The sequence below is a fragment of the Hylobates moloch genome, unplaced genomic scaffold (genome assembly GCF_009828535.3).
Source record: "Hylobates moloch isolate HMO894 unplaced genomic scaffold, HMol_V3 SCAFFOLD_18, whole genome shotgun sequence".
Taxonomy (NCBI): Eukaryota; Metazoa; Chordata; class Mammalia; order Primates; family Hylobatidae; genus Hylobates; species Hylobates moloch.
Window position 1 is genome coordinate 9275064 of NW_026652293.1, and position 23503 is coordinate 9298566.

Genomic DNA, 23503 nt, shown 5'->3' on the forward strand with positions numbered 1-23503 from the left:
CAGGTTCACCAACCACTATCAGGTTCAGAGATAAAATATGGAAAATATCATCACCATCTGATAAAGGCTGCTAGAGGAAGGATACAGATCCTACAACTGATCTGTCAATGCAGTTCTATTGAAAAAAGCAAACATTTTCAAAATCCTAATTATAAAAAACATTATTTCCAGAAACATTTTTGTGGACAAAATGGAGACAATGAAAAGTTTGAGAGACAGCATTTTCTGACCACAGTGGTCTTCAAAGCCAAGTTCGACTAACATATAATGCAGATGGAGCAATTTTTTTGTTTGTTTGTTTGAGACGGAGTCTTGCTCTGTCACCCTGGCTGGAGAGCAGTGGTGCAATCTCGGCTCACTAAAACCTCCACCTCCCTGGCTCAAGTGATTCTCTTGCCTCAGCCTCCCAAGTAGCTAGGATTATAGGCGTGCGCCTGGCTAATTTTTGTATTTTTAGTAGAGACGGGGTTTCATCATCTTGGCCAGGCTGGTCTCAAACTCCTGACTTTGTGATCCACCCGCCTCGTCGGCCTCCCAAAGTGCTGGGATTACAGGCATGAGCCACCGCGCCGGCCAGGAGCAATTCTTTAATAAAGCAATCCTATTACTGTCATTTATATTTCTAAAGCCTTACTACCTTACTTAGATTAAAACGGTTACAAGCAAAAATAAATTATCTGGGGAAACCACAATGTAAAAAAGAAGTTTTAAAATTGGCCAGGTGTGGTGGCTCACGCCTGTAATCCCAGAACTTTGGGAGGTCAAGGTGTGTGGATTGCTTGAGCCCAGGAGTTTGAGACCAGCCTGGGCAACCCACCAGCCTGGTGAAACCTCATCTCTACTAAAATCACAAAAATTAGCTGGGCATGGTGGTGTGCACCTGTAATCCCAGCTACTTGGGAGGCTGAGGCAGGAGAATCACCTGAACCCAGGAGGCAGAGGTTGCAGTGAGCTGAGATCGCACCACTGCACTCCAGCCTAGTCGACAAAGTGAGACTCAGTCTCAAAAATTAATAAACACACACAAAGTTCGTCATATTTATTTCATTTGTATACATGGGAAAATTTGGAGAAATAATTTAGAACTACCATTTCAGGCTGGGAGCGGTGGCTCACGCCTGTAATCCCAGTACTTTAGGAGGCCAAGGTGGGCAGATCACGAGGTCAGGAGATCGAGACCACCCTGGCTAACATGGTGAAACCCCGTCTCTACTAAAAATATAAAAAATTAGCCAGGCATGATGGCAGGCACCTGTAGTCCCAGCTACTCAGGAGGCTGAGGCAGGAGAACGGCATGAACCTGGGAGGTGGAGGCTGCAGTGAGCCGAAATCATGCCACTGCACTCCAGCCTGAGTGACAGAGCCAGACTCCGTCTCAAAAAAAAAAAAAAAAAAACTACCATTTTAAACAATGGCATCTTCTTGATCAAAATGAAAAGTTTAACCCATTTGCAAAGGTATAAAATTATATGAAAAGCACTTCTCTCATCTGTCCTTTCAAATAAAACACAAGCAACCCAAATCATAAAAATCAACAGAGATGGCCATCCACAAGCACCAATGCAATTGCAAGTCAGAACAGATAACCAATCAGAATTACTTGGGGCAATTTTCTGGTTTTGATCATCATACTATTATTATGTCAGATGTTACCATTTGGGGACTCGGGATAAAGGGTATAGGGAAACTCTATGCAATACTTTTGCAACTTTATTAAGTCTGAAATTTTTTCAAAACGACAAGTTAAAAAATAAAAATGGGCCAGGCGTGGTGGCTCACGCCTGTCATCCCAACACTTTGGGAGGCCAAAGAAGGGGGATCACTTGAGTCCTGGAGTTCAAGACCAGCCTAAGCAACAAGGGGAAAACCTGTACCTACAAAAAAATATACAAAAAACTAGCCAGGTGTGGTGGCATACTCCTGTAGTCCCAGCTACTGAGGAGGCTGAGGTGGGAGGATTGCTTGCGCCATGGAGGCGGAGGTTGCAGTGAGCCGAGATCTTGCCACTGCACTCTAGCCTGAGCGACAGAGAGATCCTGTCTCAAACAAAACAAAACAAAACCAACAAAATATTCTTTATATGGCATGTTAAATTCTGCAGAGAAAGTACAAGAAAGAAAATGAGAAAAAAAAAGGGAGAAATATAGATATTCAGAGAACAGATCAATCCAAAAACAAATTTTACTGAAAAAGTAGATCAGCAATTACAAAATCCTCCATGTATCTCAAACCTTTAGTGACTATCACAGGAAAGCCATGCTATTTTACAAGTGACTGAATTTCAATAAAGCTGCCATATCATTTGCAGGATCTTCACTCTCAAATTTACAGCTATGTGAAGTGGGCATATGACTCAATGAGACTAACAGGCTTCAAAATTCAGTAAGTTCAAAATCATGTTTCAGTATGAGAACAATGTCTCTTTCTCTGCCTTTAAAGAATAAATCTTTATTAGGAATTGATTTAGGTCTGGGCGCGGTGGCTCATGCCTGTAATCCCAACACCTTGGGAGGCTGAAGTGGAAGAATCACATGAGGCCAGGAGCTCAAGACCAGCCTGGGCAACATAGCAAGACCCCATTTCTACAAAAAAACAAAATTAGCCAGGTGCTGTGCAGTGCCACGCACCTATAGTCCTAGCTATTTGGGAGTCTGAGACAGGAAGATGACTTAAGCCCAGGAGGTAGAGGCTGCAGTGAACCATGATTGCACCACTGCATTTCAGCCTGAGCGACAGAGCAAGACTCTCTGCATTTAAAAAAAAAAAAAGAAAGAAAGAAGAAAGAAAGAAGAAAGAAAGAAAAAGATAAAAAGGAATGGATTCTCCTCAACCTACTTATTTCAGTAAACTATCAAAAGATAGTCAATCTTGGCCAAGTGCAGTGGTTCACACCTATAATCCCAGGACTCTGGGAGGCCAAAGTGGGTGGACTGCTTGAGTCCAGGAGCTCAAGATCAGACTGAGCAACACAGCAAAACCCTGTCTCTACTAAAAAGATAAAAAATTAGCCAGGCATGGTGGCACGTGCCTATAATCCCAGCTACTCAGGAGGCTGAGGTAGGAGAATCACCTGAGCCCGAGAGGTCCAGGCTGCAGTGAGCTGAGATAGTGCCACTGCACTCCAGCCTGGGCAACCAGAGACCCTGTTTCAGAAGAAAAAAAGATGGTCAATCTAAAAAGATTACTAACTTGGGCTTTCTTCAAAGGGCAATGTTAATATGAAGCTCACAAAAGGACTTTATGTAGTAGTGGAGAGGGAAAAAGTTTCATTATTTGGAAATGGCTACGTTCAGTCTGTCCAGTTTATTTACCTATCTCTTACAGACCACCATTTTGGAGACTCCAGACTCCAGTACAGCCAGTTTCCTATACATACCTAATAGATTAAACTCAAAGAGCAGTATTTAGAAGGTCTAGAATCAAGCAAAGGGTTAGACAAATTGGCGTTCAGATAAGAGATGGCTAAAGGCATTAGGTATAAGGTTCTTGAGTGACCTGTGTAACAGACGGATCAGACTGATACCACCTGAACCCACAGATTGTTAACATGACTGACTAAAATAGAGACAGGCAGACCTTACATGACTCTGATGTGATTAAACAGAAGTACAAAGCACCACCTATAAAGCTTTCTTGGCAAAAAATTTAAACTTGAATTTATTCAAGCACTACCAGTTTACCAAAAATAGAGAGGGTAAAGAAACACATTAAACAAAATCACAAGGATACCACCTGCCAACTCTAGAATGTGGGAAATCCTACAGAACAAATGACCCATTTCTTCAACAAGTAAATGACATGAAAACAAAAGGAAAGTTAAGTTTTACAGATTACAGACACTTATGAGACATATCAACCAAAGGCAATGTGTGGGCTTTGGATCTTAATTCAAGTAAGACAAAAATACAAGGTATTTTTTGAGATAACTGGGGGAAATGATACATAAACTGGCTATGAAACAGGATTATGGAATTACATGTTAAATTTGTTATGTGTAATAATGATATTGAATGTTTGAAAAAAAAGTCCTTATCTGCTAGAGATTTTTAAGTGTCTAGATGAAGCAATATGACAAAATGTTAACAGTACGTCTAGAAAGTGGAAATCCTTCTACTCTATGTTTGATTTTTCAGTAAAAAGTTAATAACGTAACATTCTGTGTGACAGCTAGTATGTATTTCTCCCAGTCATGCCAAAGATAGCATTCCATTTCCACCTTCATCTTCTTTGTTTTCCCATCATTTGCCCCCTTGAACTCAAAGCTGTGATATAGACTGAAGAAATATGATGTGACATACCTGTAGTAGCAGTGGCTAAAGTGACAAGATTCTTTCTTAGCATATCATACAGAGGGCTGTTAAAGAGAGAAGATAAAAAATTAACAACCCCAAATGCCACTATGAAGATATCAGTGGTTTGCCGTTAAATATTAAATGTATTTCTGATGTTATCTCCCAAGTCTCTCTGTAAGGCATAGAGAGGCAGAATCTTTTTCCCAGAACAGTTTTTAATTATTTAAATATTAAGATGTTAATGCCCAGGCCCCTGTGTTACTCTGCCCCCATTAAAAAACTGATTAATTTACATTTTATTTCATTAGCGAACAGCAATCCAAGTAGGGAAATCTCTTTTGGAAACTATTCCTTCCTTCCAGGAGTTAAGTTTCACATTTTAATTGGAGAGTGGGGGTGGAGGGGAGTCTTTTTTTTTTGGAGACGGAGTTTTGCTCTTATTGCCCAGGCTGGAGTGCCATGGCACGATCTTGGCTCACTGCAATCTCTGCCTCCCAGACTCAGGCGATTCTCCTGCCTCAGCCTCCCTACTAGCTAGGATTATAGGCGCCCGCCACCACGCCCAGCTAATTTTTTGTATTTTTAGTAGAGACGGGGTTTCACTATGTTGGCCAGGCTGGTCTTGAACTCCTGACCTCAGGTGATCCACCCACCTTGGCCTCCCAAAGTGCTGGAATTACAGGCGTGAGCCACCAGACCCAGCTAAGGAAAGTCTTAGTGTAAGACAGAATGAGCTCAGAAGCAGCAGTCATCAAAGCTATAGAGAAAGAGAGCTTCTAAATTACTAATTAGCTTTTGACTACATAAGCTAATAACTTATACCCCATGCAGCTGGAGAAAAGTAATAGGTCAGGTTAGCCCTATCGTGATTCTTACTAGGCAACCTCTAACTGCCCAGCAATTCTACATTTCTCTCATCTGCTCACTCTTCCTCTCTCCAACTATTTCACAAAATTCTAACCTAGTCACATCAAGCTTCCTCCTACCCAGGCCTTTACACATGGTGTTCAATCAACCTCAAACTCTCTTTCAACTAATCCCCTCTGATCAACTACTTAATTATCTTTCAGCTTTTGGCTCAAATTTCACTTCCTCAAAAGAACATTTTCTTGACCTCTAACACTCTAAATCCCACCCACTCCCTGCTTCATGTATCTCTTTTCTGTAGCACTTACCATAGTGTAGGTTTACCATGAATTAGTGTCATTATTTGACTAAGATGGGCAAGAGCATCTACTGACTCACTACTCTGTGTACTCCATAAAATCAGACTGTGTGTCGCTCATTACCATATTCTCAGTGCCTCACAGGCTACCTAATATATGTAGGCCCTTATATATTTGTTGAGTAAAGTAATAAATATTAATAACCCATAGAAATTAAGTGGCTAGGTATAAGCACCCAAAAAGATACGCAAGCCCTCACTCTTTTTACCTTGGGTCTTTCACGGAGAAGCTCTGACGTCCCAGTAGTTCTCCCAAAAGATCTCCACCACAATATACCATATGCTGCTCCTGCTGATCATAAAGTTGCTTCACCATTATGTACTGACCTAAATAGTGCATGACCTGCGTGGAATAAAATACCATGTTATGATCTGTCCAGCTGCTACCAAAAACACAAATTCATTAGAGGAGGTAAGGTAAGTTAGTTTGCTAGAGAAAGAAATAACGTATTTACAAGACTGTCAATGTTTGTGTAAGGGGTCCTACAACAGAAAAACCGCTCCCAACTACTAGGTCCATCTACTCATTGTCTTTCTGACAATTAACAGACCCAGACTCTTGAGCACAGAAATGAACTGATCTGACAATGAGAAAAAGCTGTGAATTTACCTAGTATCCTCTTAAAAATTTTCTCAGACGTCCAAATAAAGAAGTCTATTCTATTACTAGAAGTAATTTGCCTGGATTATAAAAATATTTTCCCAGTCCAGGGCACATAAACAACGACTTTAGGCTTTTGATATGTGTTCACATAATAATTCCTTTTGGCAAATGAAGTACAATGTTTAATAAGAGCCATGAGCACTGTAAGTGGACAAAACATAAAATCCAAGTGTTTATCAAATAAAAATTTAGTCGGCTGAAGTGGTTCACACCTGTAATCCCAGCACTTTGGGAGGCCAAGGCGGGCAAATTGCTTGAACCCAGGAGTTTGATACCAGCCCGGGCAACATGGCAAAACCCTGTCTCTACATAACATACAAAAATTAGCTAAGTGTGGTGAGGCATGCCTGTAGTCCTAGCTACTAGGAAGGCTGAGGCGGGAGGATCACTTGAACCTGGGAAGCGGAGGCTGCAGTGAGCTGAGATACCACTACTGCACTCCAGCCTGGGTGATGGAGTAAGACCCTGGCTCTAAATAAATAAACAATAAAAATCAGGAAATTCCCTTTACGCAATAGATAGAGTCAAGGTTCATAACAGAAAGCTCATCATGTAAACTTAGGCAAACTCTGCCATGCTAAATGAAGGAGATGGCATAACTCATCATAACCACTATAATGATATAAAAATCCAGACTTTACCCCTTGCCTGCGTGTGATGTCAGAATCGCCATGGCCAGCTATCTGTATGGGCAGGGCTGCCCCGGAGATGCAGGACAAGCGCCAGGAACCCCTCCGGGTAGCTACTATCCTGAACCCCCAATAGTGGAGGGCAGTATAGCAGCGTGCTACCCCCTGGTGGTGGTTATAGGGGTCCTGCCCCGGAGGGCCTTATGGACCACCAGCTGGTAGAGGGCCCTATGGACACCTCAATCCTGGGATGTTCCCCTCTGGAATTCCAGGAGGACAAAATGACGGTGCAGCTCCAGGGGGCCCCTATGGTCAGCCACCTCCAAATTCCTATGGTGCCCGGCAGCCCAGGCTTTATGGACAGGGTGGCTCTCCTCCCAATATGGATGAGGCCTACTCCTGGTTCCAGTCGGTGACTCTGATCACAGTGGCTTTATCTCCATGAAGAAGGTGAAGCAGGCTCTGGTCAACTGCAACTGGTCCTTGTTCAATGATGGGACCTGCCTCATGATGATAAACATGTTTGACAAGACCTAATCAGGCCACATCAATGTCTATGGCTTCTCAGCCCTGTGGAAATTCATCCAGCAGTGGAAGCAGCTCTTCCAGCAGTTATGACCGGGAAAACTCAGGCTCCATTAGCTACACAGAGCTGCAGCAAGCTCTGTCCCAAATGGGCTACCACCTGAGCCCCCAGTTCACCCAGCTACTGGTCTCTAGCTACTGCCCACGCTCTGCCAATCCTGCCAGGCAGCTTGATCGCTTCATCCAGGTGTGCACCCAGCTGCAGGTGCCGACAGAGGCCTTCTGGGAGAAGGACACAGCTGTACAAGGCAACATTCGGCTCAGCTTCAAGGACGTCGTTACCACGACAGCTTTTCGGATGCTATGACCCAAGCCATCTGTGGACAGTGGAGCACACCAGGGACCTTTCCTGGCTTCCTAGAGTGACAGAAGTACGTGGACCTCTCTCTTCTTTTCCTGTCCCTCTAGAAGAACATTCTCCCCTGCTTGATGCAACACTGTTCCAAAAGAGGGTTGAGAGTCTTGCATCATAGCCACCAAATAGTGAGGACCAGGGCTGAGGCCACACAGGTAGGGGACTGATGAAGGAGGATGAAAGCTGAATGTCCTGATGGCCATGAGCAGTTGAGTGGCACAGCCTGGCACCAGGAGCAGGAGATTCTGGTCCTTGTAATGGAGTTAGTGTCCAGTCAGCTGAGCTCCACCCTGATGCCAGTGGTGAGTGTTCATTGGCCTGTTACCATTAGCACCTGTGTTCCCTCACCAGGCCATCCTGTCACATGAGCCCATTTTCTCCAAAGTGGAATCTGACCAAGCATGAGAGAGACTTGCCCATGGGACCAGTGGCTTGGATTCCACCACACCCATAAATCCTTGGGTGTTAACTTCTAGCTGCCTGGGGCTGGCCCTGCTCAGACAAATCTGCTCCCCGGGCATCTTTGGCCAGGCTACTGCCTCCGCAGCTGGGATCCCTCACTTGCCTGCCACGCTCTGCTCAGCTTCGATCTCCAGGGGACAGTGGTCACCTCTCCTTGCCAATACTTTTTTTAATTCGCATTTTTTTCATTTGGGGCCAAAAGTTCAGTGAGATTGCAAGCTTCAATAAAAGGATAAAACTAAAAAAAAAAAAAAAAAAAAAAATCCAGACTTTAATAAGTTCGGGGAAAAAAAGGTCTTATGTGTCAAATTTTATACTCCAAAACTATGTGCTTACTTTAAAATTGTAAAAGTAATATAGGTATTCTAAAAAATCAGAAATGTCTCCAGATTTGTCTCCTTGAGAAGTGTAATGGTTCTGGAGTGTGGCAGTGTTGATAGGTGTGAAGGTTTTAAGTTCAAAAAAAAAAAAAGCCTGATAATTTTGTTTCTTCTCTTTAGGAAGAGTTAGATATCTACCCCACCAAATGAAAGCAGTTCCGATAGATTAACATTTTAATACTGAGTCTTTTCCACTTAAAGAATACAATTTGTTTTTTAAAAAACTTCAGAAGCTAAGTAAGTTATTTAAATGCATAAGTGTTTAAAATAACTCACAGTGCTCAGAACTGAGTGTCTTGACACTTTTTTTTTTTTTTTTTTTGAGACGGAGTTTCGTTCTCGTTGCCCAGGATGGAGTTCAATGGTGCAATCTTGGCTCACCGCAACCTCCGCCTCCCGGATTCAAGCAATTCTCCTGCCTCAGCCTCCCGAGTAGCTGGGATTACAACCATGCCCGGCTAGTTTTGTATTATTAGTAGAGATAGGGTTTCTCCATGTTGGTCAGGCTGGTCTCGAACTCTTGACCTCAGGTGATCCGCCCACCTCAGCCTCGCAAAGTGCTGGGATTACAGGCATGAACCACCATATCTGACACATTTATAATAAAAACTACTGCATTTAATTCCTGCCTCAAAATACAGCCTGTAAATCAGCAGTGTCTTTTTTTTCTGAGACAGGGTCTCTCATTCTATCAACCAAGCTGGAGTGCACCTCATTGCAACCTTCACCTTCTGGGTTCAAGTGATCCTCCCACCTCAGCCTCCCAAGTAGCTGCTGGGACTAAACGAGCAGACCACGACGCCTGCCCAATTTTTGTATTTTTTTTTTTTTTTAGAGACAGGGTTTCATCATGTTGCCCAGGCTGGTCTCAAAATCCTGGGTCATGCAATCCATCCACCTCAGTCTCCCAAAAAACTGGGATTACAGGCGTGAGCTATGGTGCTAGGCCCAGTGTCTTTTTAATCTTTACTTGCTCTGCATTTTAACTCTACGATCGATGAATTCATGGTTCATCTTATGTTTATCTTATAACACACTTCAAAAGAAAGGAAATATGATGTTCAACTTAACAGTCTTTAAAACAGAGTAAAAGTTGCCCCTCCGATACCTCAGGAGTAGAACTTCTTTCTTAGGCCTGATTTCAAAACTACATATTCACTGGCTTCTATTTCTCAACTGTTCTTAAAACTGAGAATTTGGCTGGACGCGGTGGCTCATGCCTGTAATCCCAGCACTTTGGGAGGCCAAGATGGGCAGATCACGAGGTGAGGAGACCGAGACCATCCTGGCTAACATGGTGAAACCCCATCTCTACTAAAAATACAAAAAATTAGCCGGGCATGGCAGCAGGCACCTGTAATCCCACCTACTCGGGAGGCTGAAGCAGGAGAACGGCGTGAACCCGGGACGCGGAGCTTGCAGTGACCTGAGATCCCACCACTGCACTCCAGCCTGGGCAAAAGAGGGAGACTTTGTCTCAAAAAAAAAAAGAGAATTTTATTTGATGGCTTACCTCTTTAACAGTGAACATTTCACCTTGCGCACCTGCTGCATGCAAAATCTTCAAAAGTGGCAGTTTTGGTCGTACCTGATGTAAACATAAAATAAATGTGCTATTTACATTTCAAGTAGGTTTCTGAAACTATGGAACAAGAGAACCTCTTTAAACAGCTCCCTCCGCTTTTGTTTTTTGAGGCAAGGTCTTGCTCTGTCGCCTTGGCTGGAGTGCAGTGGTATGATCACAGGTCACTGCAGCCTCAACCTCCCAGACTCAACTGATTCTCCCACTTCAGCCTCCAGAGTAGCTGGGACTACAGGTGCATGCCACCATACCCGGGTAATTTTTGTATTTTTTTGTAGAGAGGGGGTTTCACCACGTTTCCCTGGCTGGTCTCAAACCCCTGAGCTCAAGAGACCTGCCTACCTCTGCCTCCCAAAGTGCTGGGATTATAGGCATGACCCACCTCATCCAGCACAACCCCCACCTCCCCTACTTTTTTTAAAAAAGAGACAAGGTCTCACTCTCTTGCCCAGCCTGGGATGCACTGGTTGTGATCATAATTCACTGCAGCTTCGAACTCCTGGGCTCAAGTGATCATCCCACCTCAGGCTCCCAAGTAGCTAGAACTAAAGGCATACCCCACTGCACCTAGCTAATTTTTTCTTTTAGAAATGTTTTGTAGAGACACAGGTCTCACTATGTTGCCAAGGCTGGTCTCAAACACCTGGCTTCAAGTAAGCTTCCTGCCTTGACTTCTCAAAGTGCTGGGATTACAGTCACGAGACAGTTAAACTTTTTAAAAATTAAAAAAAAAACAACAAAAAACTAGAAATACCCAAAATGATTTACCTGATTGATTTGTCCAGGAGAGATCCTGCAAGCACTGTCAGATGTTGAACACTGGGCAGAGGTGGAAAATGATGTCATTTTGGCAGTGAAGAAATAGCAGTCTGTTGGTAAAACTAAATAGAAAAAAAAAAATTTATAAAATCTATTCTAATGTAGAGAATTCCCTATGTAGCATTCACACAAAGGCAACCAGCAGAAGTAAAAGACACATATGACACATATAATGGAGCACCCTACACAAATGCTGTATACCCTTGCTGAGGTTCTGCATATCTTCTGACTACTTTCTAGTTCTGATTTAATTAAGAGTAAGAATCATCCAAGCTTCTCTCAGGTGAAGCCTGAAACAGAAACAGTTTCAGGCATGCTCCAACCTCCAACTGATGTTAATCAGTAAACTGTTTTAGCTGAAAGTCAAATCATTATCTCCCCAATGGTTATCAGGTAGAGCACTCTCTAGATGCAGGACTGGAGATTTACCAAGGTTAAGTCACAGGTTTTACGATTCCAAGAGGACTTCTAGGAAAACCTCTACAACATGTTGGAACATGTCCTGACAAAGGACCACAGAAAACTAAGAGTCAACATTTTAAGTACCAGTTAAAACAGTTTGTAAATGTACCAACCCTGAAAAAAAACATAGCGATTACAAACCTACAAAACGGGTTAAACCAAGATGGACATATATCATCAAAGAAAAGATGTTGCATGAACTGAAATACAGAGTAAAGTTCAATGAAAATCTTTCACCTACCTTTTATCCTTAAAAAAACAAAAGCTACAGAGAAGGAAGATAGATTATTTATTTATTTATTTATTTATTTTGAGACACAGTCTCGCTGTCCCCCAGGCTGAAGCGCAATGGCATGATCTCGGCTCACTGCAACCTCTGCTTCCTGGGTTCAAGCGATTCTCCTGGCTCAGCCTCCTGAGTAGTTGGGATTACAGGCATGCGCCACCACGCCCAGCTCATTATTGTATTTTTAGTAGAGACGGGGTTTCACCCTGTTGGTCAGACTGGTCTCGAACTCCTGAACTCGTGATCCGCCCACCTCAGCCTCCCAAAGTGCTGGGATTACAGGCGTGAGCCACCATGCCCGGCCGGAAAATAGATTTTTAAATAAACTTGTTTAAGTTAACCTTCATTTATGGCTTTTTCTAACAAAAGTCAACAGTCAATTATTAAAACTGATGACTAGGCTGGGCACAGTGGCTCACACCTGTAATCCCAGCACTTTGGGAGGCCGAGGCGGGCGGATCACAAGGTCAGGAGATCCAGACCATCCTGGCTAACACGGTGAAACCCCGTCTCTACTAAAAATATAAAAAATTAGCTGGGCGTGGTGGCAGGCGCCTGTAGTCCCAGCTACTCGGGAGGCTGAGGCAGGAGAATGGCATGAAGCCGGGAGGTGGAATTTGCAGTGAGTCGAGATCGCGCCACTGCACTCCAGCCTGGGCGATAGAATGAGACTCCATCTCAAAAAATAAAAATAAAAAATAAAAAAATAAAACTGATGACTAACAAGCCACATCAGGAAAAGGGTAAATGGCGCCTAGAAAGACAATCAATAGGCCAGGTGCAGTGGCTCACGCCTATAATCCTAACACTTTGGGAGACCAAGACAGGCAGATCACCTGAGGTCAGTAGTTTGAGATGCAGGATATAATAAATTCCTCTTCAAAGGTTTTAGCCTGTAAATTGTTAAGTACGAGTTCTGAGATGCTCTCCAAAAAACCCACGTATCAGTATGTTCAGTCCCCCTGTTCTTTGTTCTTCATTTAAAACTTTAAAAGTTTAACTTCCTCGTTCTCTTCGTCTCCTCGCCCCTAGTCTCAGTAAACAACCCCCTCCTAGCTTCTATCACCTACTCCGTCCTGAGTCACTCCTGGTCACCTCCCTTGACCTGAGTCACCCTGAGTCACCTGTTCTGTAACCGTCCTTCCTGCCATACTACTCACCCAGCCACTCCAGCTCCTACCCCTGCTCTCTTTAAAATAGCCCATCAGTATTAGCTTAGACTGTGCGGTCCAACCCTAGCCAATAGGGGAACGACACAGCAGTAGGGGCTACCTGCGTCAGGGATAAGAACCCCTTCCCCTCCCTTGTTCAGGTGTGCTCTCATCATTGCTCCATCCGTGAGATGCACCCTTCCATAGAAGTAAAATTGCCTTGCTGAGAAAATTAAATTTATGTTTGAGTGATATTCATTTGCAGCTTCGAAAATTTATTTCTAACAGAGGCCAGACTGGGCAACAGGGCAAAACCCTGTCTCTACTAAAAATACAATGACTAGCTGGGCATGGCACGAACCTGCAGTCCCAACTACTAAGGAAGCTGAGGCATGAGTCGCTTGAACTGGCAAGGTGGAGGTTGCAGTGAGCCAAGACTGTGCCACTGCACTCCATCCTGGGTGACAAAGCGATACCCTGTCTCAAAAAAAAAAAAAAAAAAAAAAAAAAAAATTTTTTTAGATGGAGTCTCACTCTGTTGCCCTGGCTGGAGTGCAGTGGCGCAATCTCGGCTCACTGCAAGCTCCGCCTCCTGGGTTCACGCCATTCTCTTGCCTCAGCCTCCTGAGCAGCTGGGACTACAGGCGCCCGCCACCACGCCCAGCTAATTTTTTGTATATTTAGTAGAAACAGGGTTTCACCATGTTAACCAGGATGGTCTCGATCTCCTGACCTCGTGATCCGCCCACCTCGGCCTCCCAAAGTGCTGGGATTACAGGCGTGAGCCACCACGCCTAGCCAAAAAAAAATTTTTTTAAGACTATCAGCCAGGCATGCTGGCTCATGCCTGTAATCCCAGCACTTTGGGAGGCTGAGGAAAGTGGATCACCTGAGGTCAGGAGTTCAACACCAGCCTGGCCAACATGGTGAAACCCCGTCTCTACTAAAGCTACAAAAATTAGCCGGGCATGGTGGCACATGCCTGTAATCCCAGCTACTCAGGAGGCTGAGGCAGGAGAATTGCTTGAACCTGGGAGGCAGAGGTTGCAGTGAGCTGAGATCATGCCATTGCACTCCAGCCTGGGTGACAAGAGTGAAACTCCGTCTCCAAAAAAAAAAAAAAGACAATCAATAAATACACTGGCTGAAGATAACAAGATCCCTCATGCTTCTGAAAAGGCTTATAGCTGTAACCAAGTATAAATTCCTCCCTCTCCCATTACCTTACTTTGCTATAAATAAGTCAAACAGGAAACAAGCACAATTTAAAATTCAGAAGTGAGCCAGGCATGGTGGCTCACGCCTGTAATCCCAGCACTTTGGGATTGTACTCCCCAGCTAAGGCAGGCGGATCATGAGGTCAAGAGATCAAGACTATCCCGGCCAAAATGGTGAAACCGTCTCTACTAAAAATACAAAAATTAGTCAGGTGTGGTGGCACATGCCTGTAGTCCCAGCTACTCGGGAGGCTGAGACAGGAGAATCGCCTGAACTTGGGAGGCGGAGGTTGCAGTGAGCCGAGATCGTGCCACTGCACTGCAGCCTGGTGACAGAGCAAGATTCTGTTTCAAAAAAAAAAAAAAATTTAAAACCTGGCTTTCAATGGGTGGCTATTGATCTCATCACCTACCTCCTCATTCGCTTTTTCTGTGTGTGTGTGAGATGGGGTCTCACTCTGTCACTCAGGCTGGAGTGCAGTGGCACAATCACAGCTCACTGCAGCCTTTCAACCTCCTGGGCTCAAGCAGTCCTCCCACCTTAGCCTCCCAAGTAGTTGGGACTACAGGTGCATGCCACCATGCCCAGCTAATTTATTTTTTGTAGAGACAGGGTCTTGCTATGTTGCCCAGGCTGGTCTCAAATTCCTGGGCTCAAGTGATCCTCCTGCTTCAGCCTCCCAAAGTGCTGTAATCCCTGGGATTACAGGCATGGGCCACCACTCCCAGCCCACCCTCTAATTCTTATCCTTATTTTTGTCTCTGCTCAAATGACAGTTTGTCAACAAGGCCTCATATGAACACCCGTTTTTAAAACTAAAACTCCCAACCGCTTGTATTCCCTATCTCCTTCCCTGCTTTATTTTTCCCTGCCAACCTTTTTACCAACCAAAACACTACCTATTTTAATTATTTATTATGTAAAACATAAGCTACAAGTGGACAGGAATTTGTAACTGTTTATTCATACATTTCCAGTGTCTAAATCTGACAACTACATACATGGTAGAGCAACATGGCAGACACAAACATTAATTACAACGTGCAGACCGTTTCCACAAATGGCTCCCAATGAACCACGCTCCCTAACTGGCCCTATGACTTAATAAATAGAATGCAGCAGGTGATAATGTGACAATTCCAGGCCTGGCAGGCTCATGTTTTGTACTTTTGGAGGTGCCTGAAATCTGGCTACTCTACTGGAGACTATACAAAAAGGCTACAAGGAGAGGGAGATGCAGCTGCCCAGCTGAGCCCAGACTCTTAGCCATACCCTCCAAAGCACCACACATCTTCCAGCCCCAGTTGCCACCTGACTACAACAAAGCACTTACTCAACGGTCTCGAGGTGTCCTTAAAAAAAAAAGAAAACAAAACAAAGCACCACACACGTTCCAGCCTCAGCTGCACCTGACTTACAGCTGCATGACAAACCACAAAACCACCAGAACTATCCAACTCAGCCTATCATCCCACTGAATGAAAAATAAATAAAATGACTGTTTCAACTCACTAAGTTTTGGGGTGGTTTATTCCATAGCATTAGATAATTGAAACAAATGGTAAGGACTCATCAAGCCTACTATATACCAGGCATACATATAAATGCATTTAATACCAAAACAGCCCTATTATGTAGATATTATCCTTATTTTACAGATCAGGAAAGAGAAACAGAAGTTATTTGTCCAAGATCACCCAATGAGTGAATTGTTGGAGTCAAGATTTCAAACTCAGACAAGCACTAACATCCCCATTTAGCAGCATTTTTTCCCATTAGACCTCAAGTACACAGAATTAATCGTAATTCTTTCATTCAAGACATACGCTGATTATTCATCCACACATGGCCCATTTTACTTATTTTTACCTTTTTATTTTCATAATTTTTTTGAGATAGGGTATTGTTCTGTCACCCAGGCTGGAGTACAGTGGCACAAACATAGCTCATTGCCACCTCGACCTCCTGAGCTCAAGTAATCCTCCCACCTCAGTCTCCTGATTATCTGAGACTACAGGCATGCGCCACCATTCCTGGCTAATTTTTTTATTTTTTGTAGAGACAGGATTTTGCTATGTTGCCCAGGCTAGTCTCAAACTCTTGGCCCCAAGTGATTCTCTCAACGAAAGTGTTGGGATTACAGGCATGAGCCACCACACCTGGCCTGGATTATTTTTAACGCAATAATCATCCACAAACTAAGACTCTGATGATAACCTATATTTAACCATAATATCCCCCATTCCATTTTGCTGCCTTCCTGCAATAATCATCCTGAATCCTATTGTTTTCATTTCTCTTGCTTTCCTTTTTATACATTTTACTGCATCAAAATGGATTCCTAAAAAGTATTTTTAGTTTAGTTGCTCTTAATTATTTAAAAAAAAAACAAAAACAGGATGTTAAATGTAATTTGGGAAATTTTGTTCCACTTAGATTAATTCCTACTGTCATGTCAAAATTCATTTTTTATAGATTTCTGTTATCGTGGTATACATACTAAAATTTACCATTTTAATCTTTTTTTTTTTTTAAATGATAGGGTCTCATTCTGTTGCCCAGGCTCACTGTAACCTCGAACTCCTAGGCTCAACTCCTCAACTCCTGCCTCAGCATCCCAAGTGGCTAGGACTACAGGTGGGCACCAGCTCACTTCAGCTAGTTTTTGTTTTGTTTTGTGTGTGGAGACAGGGTCTCACTATATTGCTCAGGCTGGTCTCGAACTACTGGCCTCAAACAATCTCCCGCCTTGGCCTCCCAAAGCCCAAAGCCCGGGGAATACAGGCGTGAACCACTGTACCCAACTCATTCTATCCATTTGTAAGTGTTCAATTCAGTGACACTAAGTATATTCCTAATGTTACACAACCATCACCACAATCCATCTCCAGAACTTCCTCATCATCCCAAACTGAAACTCTGTACTCATTAACTAGTTCCCCCATTAGCTTCCTCTCTAGCACCTGGTAACCACCATTCTACTTTCTGTCTCTATGAATTTGCCTATTCTAGGTACCTCACATAGGTAAAATTATACAATATTTGTCCTTTTTACATCTGGCTTATTTCACTTAGCAAGTTTTCAAGGTTCATCCTTGTAGCGCACTTTCGTTCAGTTTTCATTTATTTTGACTTTTGTATGATATCCTTGTATGTGATATACATTTGAGTTGTTTTTAGGCTTTTACTGTTATGAACAGTGCTACAGGCTGAGTACCCCTATTGGAAATGTTTGGGACCAGAAGTGTTTCTCGTTCTGGATTTTTTCAGATTTTGAAATATTTGCATTATACTTACTAGCTGAGCATCTCTAATGCAAAAGTCCAAAACCCAAAATCCAAAATGCTCCAATGAACATTTCCTTTGAACATCATGTCAGAGTTCAAATGAAGTTTCAGATTTTGGAGGACTTTAGATTTTCAAATTTAGGATGCTCAGTCTTATATTAACGTTCCTGTACATGGCTTAAGCAATCTCTTACTCCCTTCTATGGTTTGAATATTCCCAATGTGGCAGTATTGAGAGGTATGGCCTGTAAGAGGTAGCTAGACTTTGGGGTTCTTTTTAATCTGATTTGTCAATTTTTACCTTTAACTGGTAAGTTTAGTTCACTTAGTGTAATTGATATATATGGATCTGTTTCCATCATCTTATAATTTAACATTTTGTCTTATTCTATGTTTCTTTTTGATATGTCACTACCTTTTTAAAAACCTGTATGTCTCCCTGCTAATAAGAATTTTAGACTGGGTGTGGTGGCTCATGCTTGTAATCCCAGCACTTTGGGAGGCTGAGGCAGGCGGATCGCTTGAGTCCAGGAGTTCAAGACCAGCCTGGGCAACATGGCCAAACTTCACCTCTACAAAAAATATAAAAATTAGCCCCGCATGGTGGAGCACACCTGTGGTCCCAGCTACTCAGGAGGCTGAGATGGGAGGATCACTTGAGCCTGGGGAGCTGAGGCCGCAGTGAGTCATGATTACGTCACTGCACTCCAGCCTAGGTGACAGACAAGACCCTGTCCAAAAAAAAAAAAAAAAGAAAGAAAGAAAAGGCTGGGCATGGTGGCTCACGCCTGTAATCCCAACACTTTGGGAGGCCAAGGTGGGCAGATCTCAAGATCAGGAGTTCAAGACCAGCCTGGTCAGCGTGGTGAAACCCCATCTCTACTAAAAAAATACAAAAAATTAGCTGAGCATGGTGGCGCGCGCCTGTAATCTCAGCTACTCGGGAGACTGAGGCAAGAGAATTGCTTGAACCTGTGAGGTGGAGGGTGCAGTGAGCCGAGTTCATGCCACTGCACTCCAGCCTGGGTGACAGAGCAAGACTCCATCTCAAAAGAAAAAAAGAACTTTAGCATAATATAATATGGACTTTAAACTCTTAGATATGTTTTTTGTCTTTTCTTTTTTTTTTTTTTTTTTGCCTTAGCCTTTAAAACAATAAACAAGACCAAGGAATCAGATAATCTTTACTTCATGTATCTATTGTAACGGTTCTCAGGTTTGAGTTTCTCACTACTTCATCCGGCACTGTTCTCAGTGCAGGTCTTTTGTGTACAAAGTTCCAAGACCTCATATACCTAAGAATATTTTTATCATTCCCTCCTATTTAAATTTATGTGGTTGACTATAGAATTTTAGTTTGCCTTTTAATACTGTGAAAACACTTGCTTCTTGCATTCAGTGATGCTGTTGAAAACTCTGAAGTCAATTCAGTTTTGCTCCTTTGTATGTGATCTTTTCTGAGGCCCCTACAAATTTTATTTTGCTTTGATATTCTTAAATTTGACTATAATGTGTCCAAGAGTGAGTTTCCTTATCTCTCATCCTTAGCACTGTAAGAGACCTTTGAATCTGAGATATTTCATCTTTTTATTATAAAGGAGTTACGCCGTTATTTCTTCAAACACTTCCTCTTTATTTTTCTCGAAGACTTATATTACTCAGATGTCAGTACCTCTGTACCTAATCTTTTTTTTTTTTTTTTTTGAGACGGAGTCTCGCTCTGTCGCCCAGGCTGGAGTGCAGTGGCGCGATCTCGGCTCACCGCAGGCTCCGACCCCCGGGGTTCATGCCATTCTTCTGCCTCAGCCTCCCGCGTAGCTGGGACTACAGGTGCCCGCCACCTCGGCCGGCTAATTTTTTGTATTTTTAGTAGAGACGGGGTTTCACCGTGTTAGCCAGGATGGTCTCGATCTCCTGCCCTGGTGATCTGCCCGCCTCGGCCTCCCAAAGTGCTGGGATTACAGGTGTGAGCCACCGCGCCAGGCCTAAAATGGTAGTTCTTTCTTATCTCTTAACTTTTCGTTTATATTTTTCTCTTTCATTTTTCTAGATTTTCTCCTTCTAAAATTCTAATTCATTCTCAATTGCATCCATTCTGTTATTTATTCCATCTGTGATTCCATTACATTACAGATGGAATAAACAACACAATGAATACAGATGTTTTGAGACAGGGTCTCACTCTGTCGCCCAGGCTGGACTGCAGTGCTGTGATCACGGCTTACTGCAACCTCAACCTCCCCGGCTCAAGCAAGCCTCCCACCTTAACCTCTGGAGTAGCTGGGACTAAAGGCATGTACCACCTAATCCAGCTAGTTTTTTTTATGTTCCCCAGGCTAGTCTTAAATTCTGAGCTAAAGCAATCCTTCTCAGCCTCCCAAAGTGCTGGGATTACAGGCATGGGCCACCATGCCGGGCCAATGTTCTTTATTTCAACCACTGTATTTTTCTTTTTTATATACATATTTTTTTGAGACGGAGTTTCGCTCTCGTTGCCCAGGTTGGAGTGCAATGGCGCGATCCGCCTCCTGGGTTCAAACAATTCTCCTGCCTCAGCCTCCCGAGTAGCTGGGATTACATGCATGCGCCATCACACCCAGCTAACTTTATATTTTTAGTAGAGACGGGGTTTCTCTACGTTGGTCAGGCTGGTCTCGAACTCCCGACCACATGAGCCGCCCACCTTAGCCCAGCCTGCCAAAAGCATTTTAAAAAGAAAAAAAAATCCTGTAGTGTCAGGCCCTGCTCAACAGCTTGCTACTGCTGTAAAGATAAACACATGGTCTATCCCCTCAGCACATTTTCAGTCTTATCTTGCACTGTTTAGTCATATCTTGAGCCTCAGTCACCCTGATCTTTTAGTTTCTCAAACAGGACCTTTGCACAAATTGTTCCTTCATTTGGAGCACTGTGAGTTCTGTACAAAACTGATTCATCCTAAACCTTCAAGTCTCAGGTTAAATGTCACCTCTTCAACAGTCATCAAGAGATTCCAGGCCGGGAGCAGTGGCTCACACCTGTAATCCTAGCACTTTGGGAGGCCAAGGCAGGCAGATTGAGGCCAGGAATTCAAGACCAGCCTGGCCAACATAGTGAAAACCCCTCTCTACTGAAAATACAAAAATTAGCTGGGCGTGGTAGCACAACGCCTGTAATCCAGCTACTTGCGTGGCTGAGGCAGAAGAATCACTTGAACCCAGAAGGCAGAGGTTGCAGTGTGCCAAGATCATATCACTTTACTCCAGTGGCAGGGGTAGGGGATGCTAAAGCCAACTGAGTGAAAGATTGGGGTGGAAAGAAAACACGTGGAGTAGGCTGACCATTCCACCATCCCCAACCTTATCACTAAAAGAGGGTCATTCACACACCATATACTACTTGATTATGAAGCAACAAGAAACCAGCACACCACCTGTTAAGTATTCCTGACCAAAAGATAAATAATCCAAATCCAGACCTACCTACTAACTGCAAGTTACTAGGGAAAACGGAGAGCAAGCAGTTAATCAGTCAAATCCAGAATGCAGGTGTTCTACAGGACCTGGGGTGGCAGGGAAGATTAAAGTGGGAAGATTAAAGGGAAAATTAAATCTTTAATTAAAGATTAACGATTGTTATAGAATCGTTATTCTACAGTTGTTATAGAAAAACCAACTGCGGCCGGTGGCCTGTGCCTGTAGTCGCAGCTATTCTGGAGGGCTGAGGCAGGAGAATCCCTAGAGTCCAGGAGTTTCAGGCTGTAGTGTGTGATGATCACACCTGTGAATAGCCACTGCACTCTAGCCTGAGCACACAGTGAGACCTCATCTCTTTTTTTGAGACGGGCTCTAGCGCTGTCGCCTGAGCTAGAGGGCAGTAGCTCCATCCCGGCTTGCTGCAGCCTTTACCTCCTGAGATCAAGCGATCCTCCCACCTCAGTCTCTTGGGTAGCTGGGACTAGAAGCTCGCTCTATGACACTGATTTTTTTATTTTTTGCAGAGATGGGGCTCAGTTTGTTGCCTAGGCTGGTGTCGAACTCCTAGACTCAAGCAATCCTGCCCCCTTGGCCTCCCAAAGTGCTGGGATTAAAGGTGTGAGCCACTGGGCCTGGCCGAAATCCCATCTATTTGAAAAAAAAAAAAGTATGAGGAGAGAGAAGACTAAATCTAAACTGAGATATAGTAATACTTAACACCAAGAGGTTTCAAGTATCTTTGACAGATAATAGTTCCACGTGCCAACACCACAGAGCTGCAGCATTTTCTCCGGGTGTCGCTTTTAAACTGTGGTTTTCGGCCAGGCACGGTGGCTCACGCCTGTAATCCCAACACTTTCGGAGGCCGAGGTGGGTGGATCACCTGAGGTCTGGAGTTCGAGAACAGCCTGGCCAACCTGGTGAAACCCCATCTCTAATAAAACACAAAATTAGCCAGGCGTGGTGGTGCACACCTGTAATCCCAGGGACCCGGGAGGCTGAGGCAGAAGAATCACTTGAACCCGTGAGGCAGAAGTTGCAGTAAGCCAAGATCGCGCCACTGCACTCCAGCCTGGGCAAAAAGAGCGAAACTCCACTCAAAAAAACAAAAACAAACAAAACAAAACAAAACAAAAACACAACAAAAAAAACCTGTGGTTTTCAAGCTTTAAGGTATACAAAAATCACTGGAAGGTGTGCTCATTAAAATGTATTTCTCTGAGCCCCATCTCGATACTGTCTGTAGGTTTCAGTGTGGCCCCAAAACGAACATTTTCTTTCTTTCTTTTTTTTTTTGAGACGGAATCTCCCTCTGTAGCCCAAGCTGGAGTGCAGTGGTGCGATCTCGACTCACTGCAACCCCCGCCCACGGTTCAAGTGATTCTCCTGCCTCAGCCTCCCGAGTAGCTGGGATGACAGGCATGCGCCACCACACACATCTAATATTTTTGTATTTGTAATAGAGACGGGGTTTCACCAGGTTGGCCAGGTTGGTCTCGAACTCCTGACCTCAGGTAGATCCACCCACCTCGGCCTCCCAAAGTGCTAGGATTACAGGCGTGAGCCACCGCGCCAAGCCAAAATAAGCATTTTCGAACAAGCACTCAAGTGCCTCTAAGGTAGACTGTCTGCAGCCCTAAAAACTAACTTAAAAACTGAAGACACGTCAATGTCATTCTCTCCGCCTCCCTCTCTCCCACCTCTTTTCTCTAAATTGCCTCAAGAGTCCTCAAATGTTGTGTCCACTTAAACTCAATCCAACTACGTCGACTTTAGGTTTGTCACCTGTTGGCCAAAGTTACATCACGTCACCCCACCTCCACTTTTATCTTCCGCGAGCCCTCATCCCACAACTCTTCCCCTCCCCCCGAGCCCTTCTTCCGCCTGGCGCGGCCTTCCTCACGCCGCCCGACCCACCTCTCAAGCTCCTCCCGCCCGCTACCCGCACAATTGGCGGTACGGCTGCCTGCTCCTCACTCTCCAGCTCCCGCTCCCGGCACTCCGCCGACGAAGGCCAAGAGCCACACCTTACGGCAGCTCCATGAGTCGCTCCCCCGCCGAGCCCGGGTGGGGGAGGGGTGGCAGTCACAGATCCTAGGGCCTCGGCAGCATTTTGAAATGGCGAGTAATGAAGCCGCAACTTCCGGCCTTCCACACGGCCTCACACGAGGGCTTCCGGTGAGGCCTCCGGAAACCATAGATGGAGCAATGGGAGGACTAGAGAGCTAGAAAGGCTGAGCTCACTACCATAGAGTAGATCCTAGTCCGGGGAGAGAGTCGTGGGGCCCGAACGGTTGAAAGTCGTCGGATTTAAAGAGATAATATGTGAGGGACTTGCAGGGTCTTGTGATATTTGCAGACGTGTATTAGGAGATGAGAAAACAGAAGGGGAAGAGCTAAGGTCATAATCACAGTCTGCCTTCAGCTCTTCGGAAAAACTACGCTTCCTCTGCCATTCCCCAGTACTCACCCTTACTCCCCAAGGATGGCAGGGAGGGGAAACGGAGCGATGGCGGCACTAGGGTGGTAAGGAAGCTTGAAGCCATGTCAAATAAGAAATAGTTGAAGGCACCAGCCGCTGTGGCTCACGCCTGTAATCTCAGCACTTTGGGAGGCCTAAGGCAGGCGGATCACCTGAGGTCAGGAGTTCG

At 44.2% G+C, this 23503-nt stretch overlaps 1 protein-coding gene and 1 pseudogene across 7 annotated transcripts in view; one reads left to right on the top strand and one right to left on the bottom strand.

Annotated features, from left to right (window-relative positions):
* MDM4 (MDM4 regulator of p53) overlaps nt 1-22979 on the bottom strand; it is a 36157-nt gene extending 13178 nt beyond the window's left edge. For 4 of the 7 annotated variants that reach the window (XM_058430566.1, XM_032136274.2, XM_058430568.1 and 1 more), the window contains exons 1-5: nt 22770-22979; nt 10943-11055; nt 10106-10180; nt 5727-5860; nt 4299-4354 (exon numbers count right to left, since the gene is read on the bottom strand). In XM_058430566.1, the coding sequence (XP_058286549.1) occupies nt 4299-4354; nt 5727-5860; nt 10106-10180; nt 10943-11020 (343 nt within the window). In that variant the 5' untranslated portion in view covers nt 11021-11055; nt 22770-22979. Of the gene's footprint in view, nt 1-4298; nt 4355-5726; nt 5861-10105; nt 10181-10942; nt 11056-20858; nt 20939-22769 lie in introns of all 7 variants that reach the window. The other 3 variants (XM_032136276.2, XM_032136275.2, XM_032136273.2) reach the window with 3 other exon arrangements.
* Nucleotides 6551-7702, top strand: LOC116457255 (peflin-like; annotated as a pseudogene).
* Nucleotides 22980-23503: the final 524 nt, after the last annotated feature.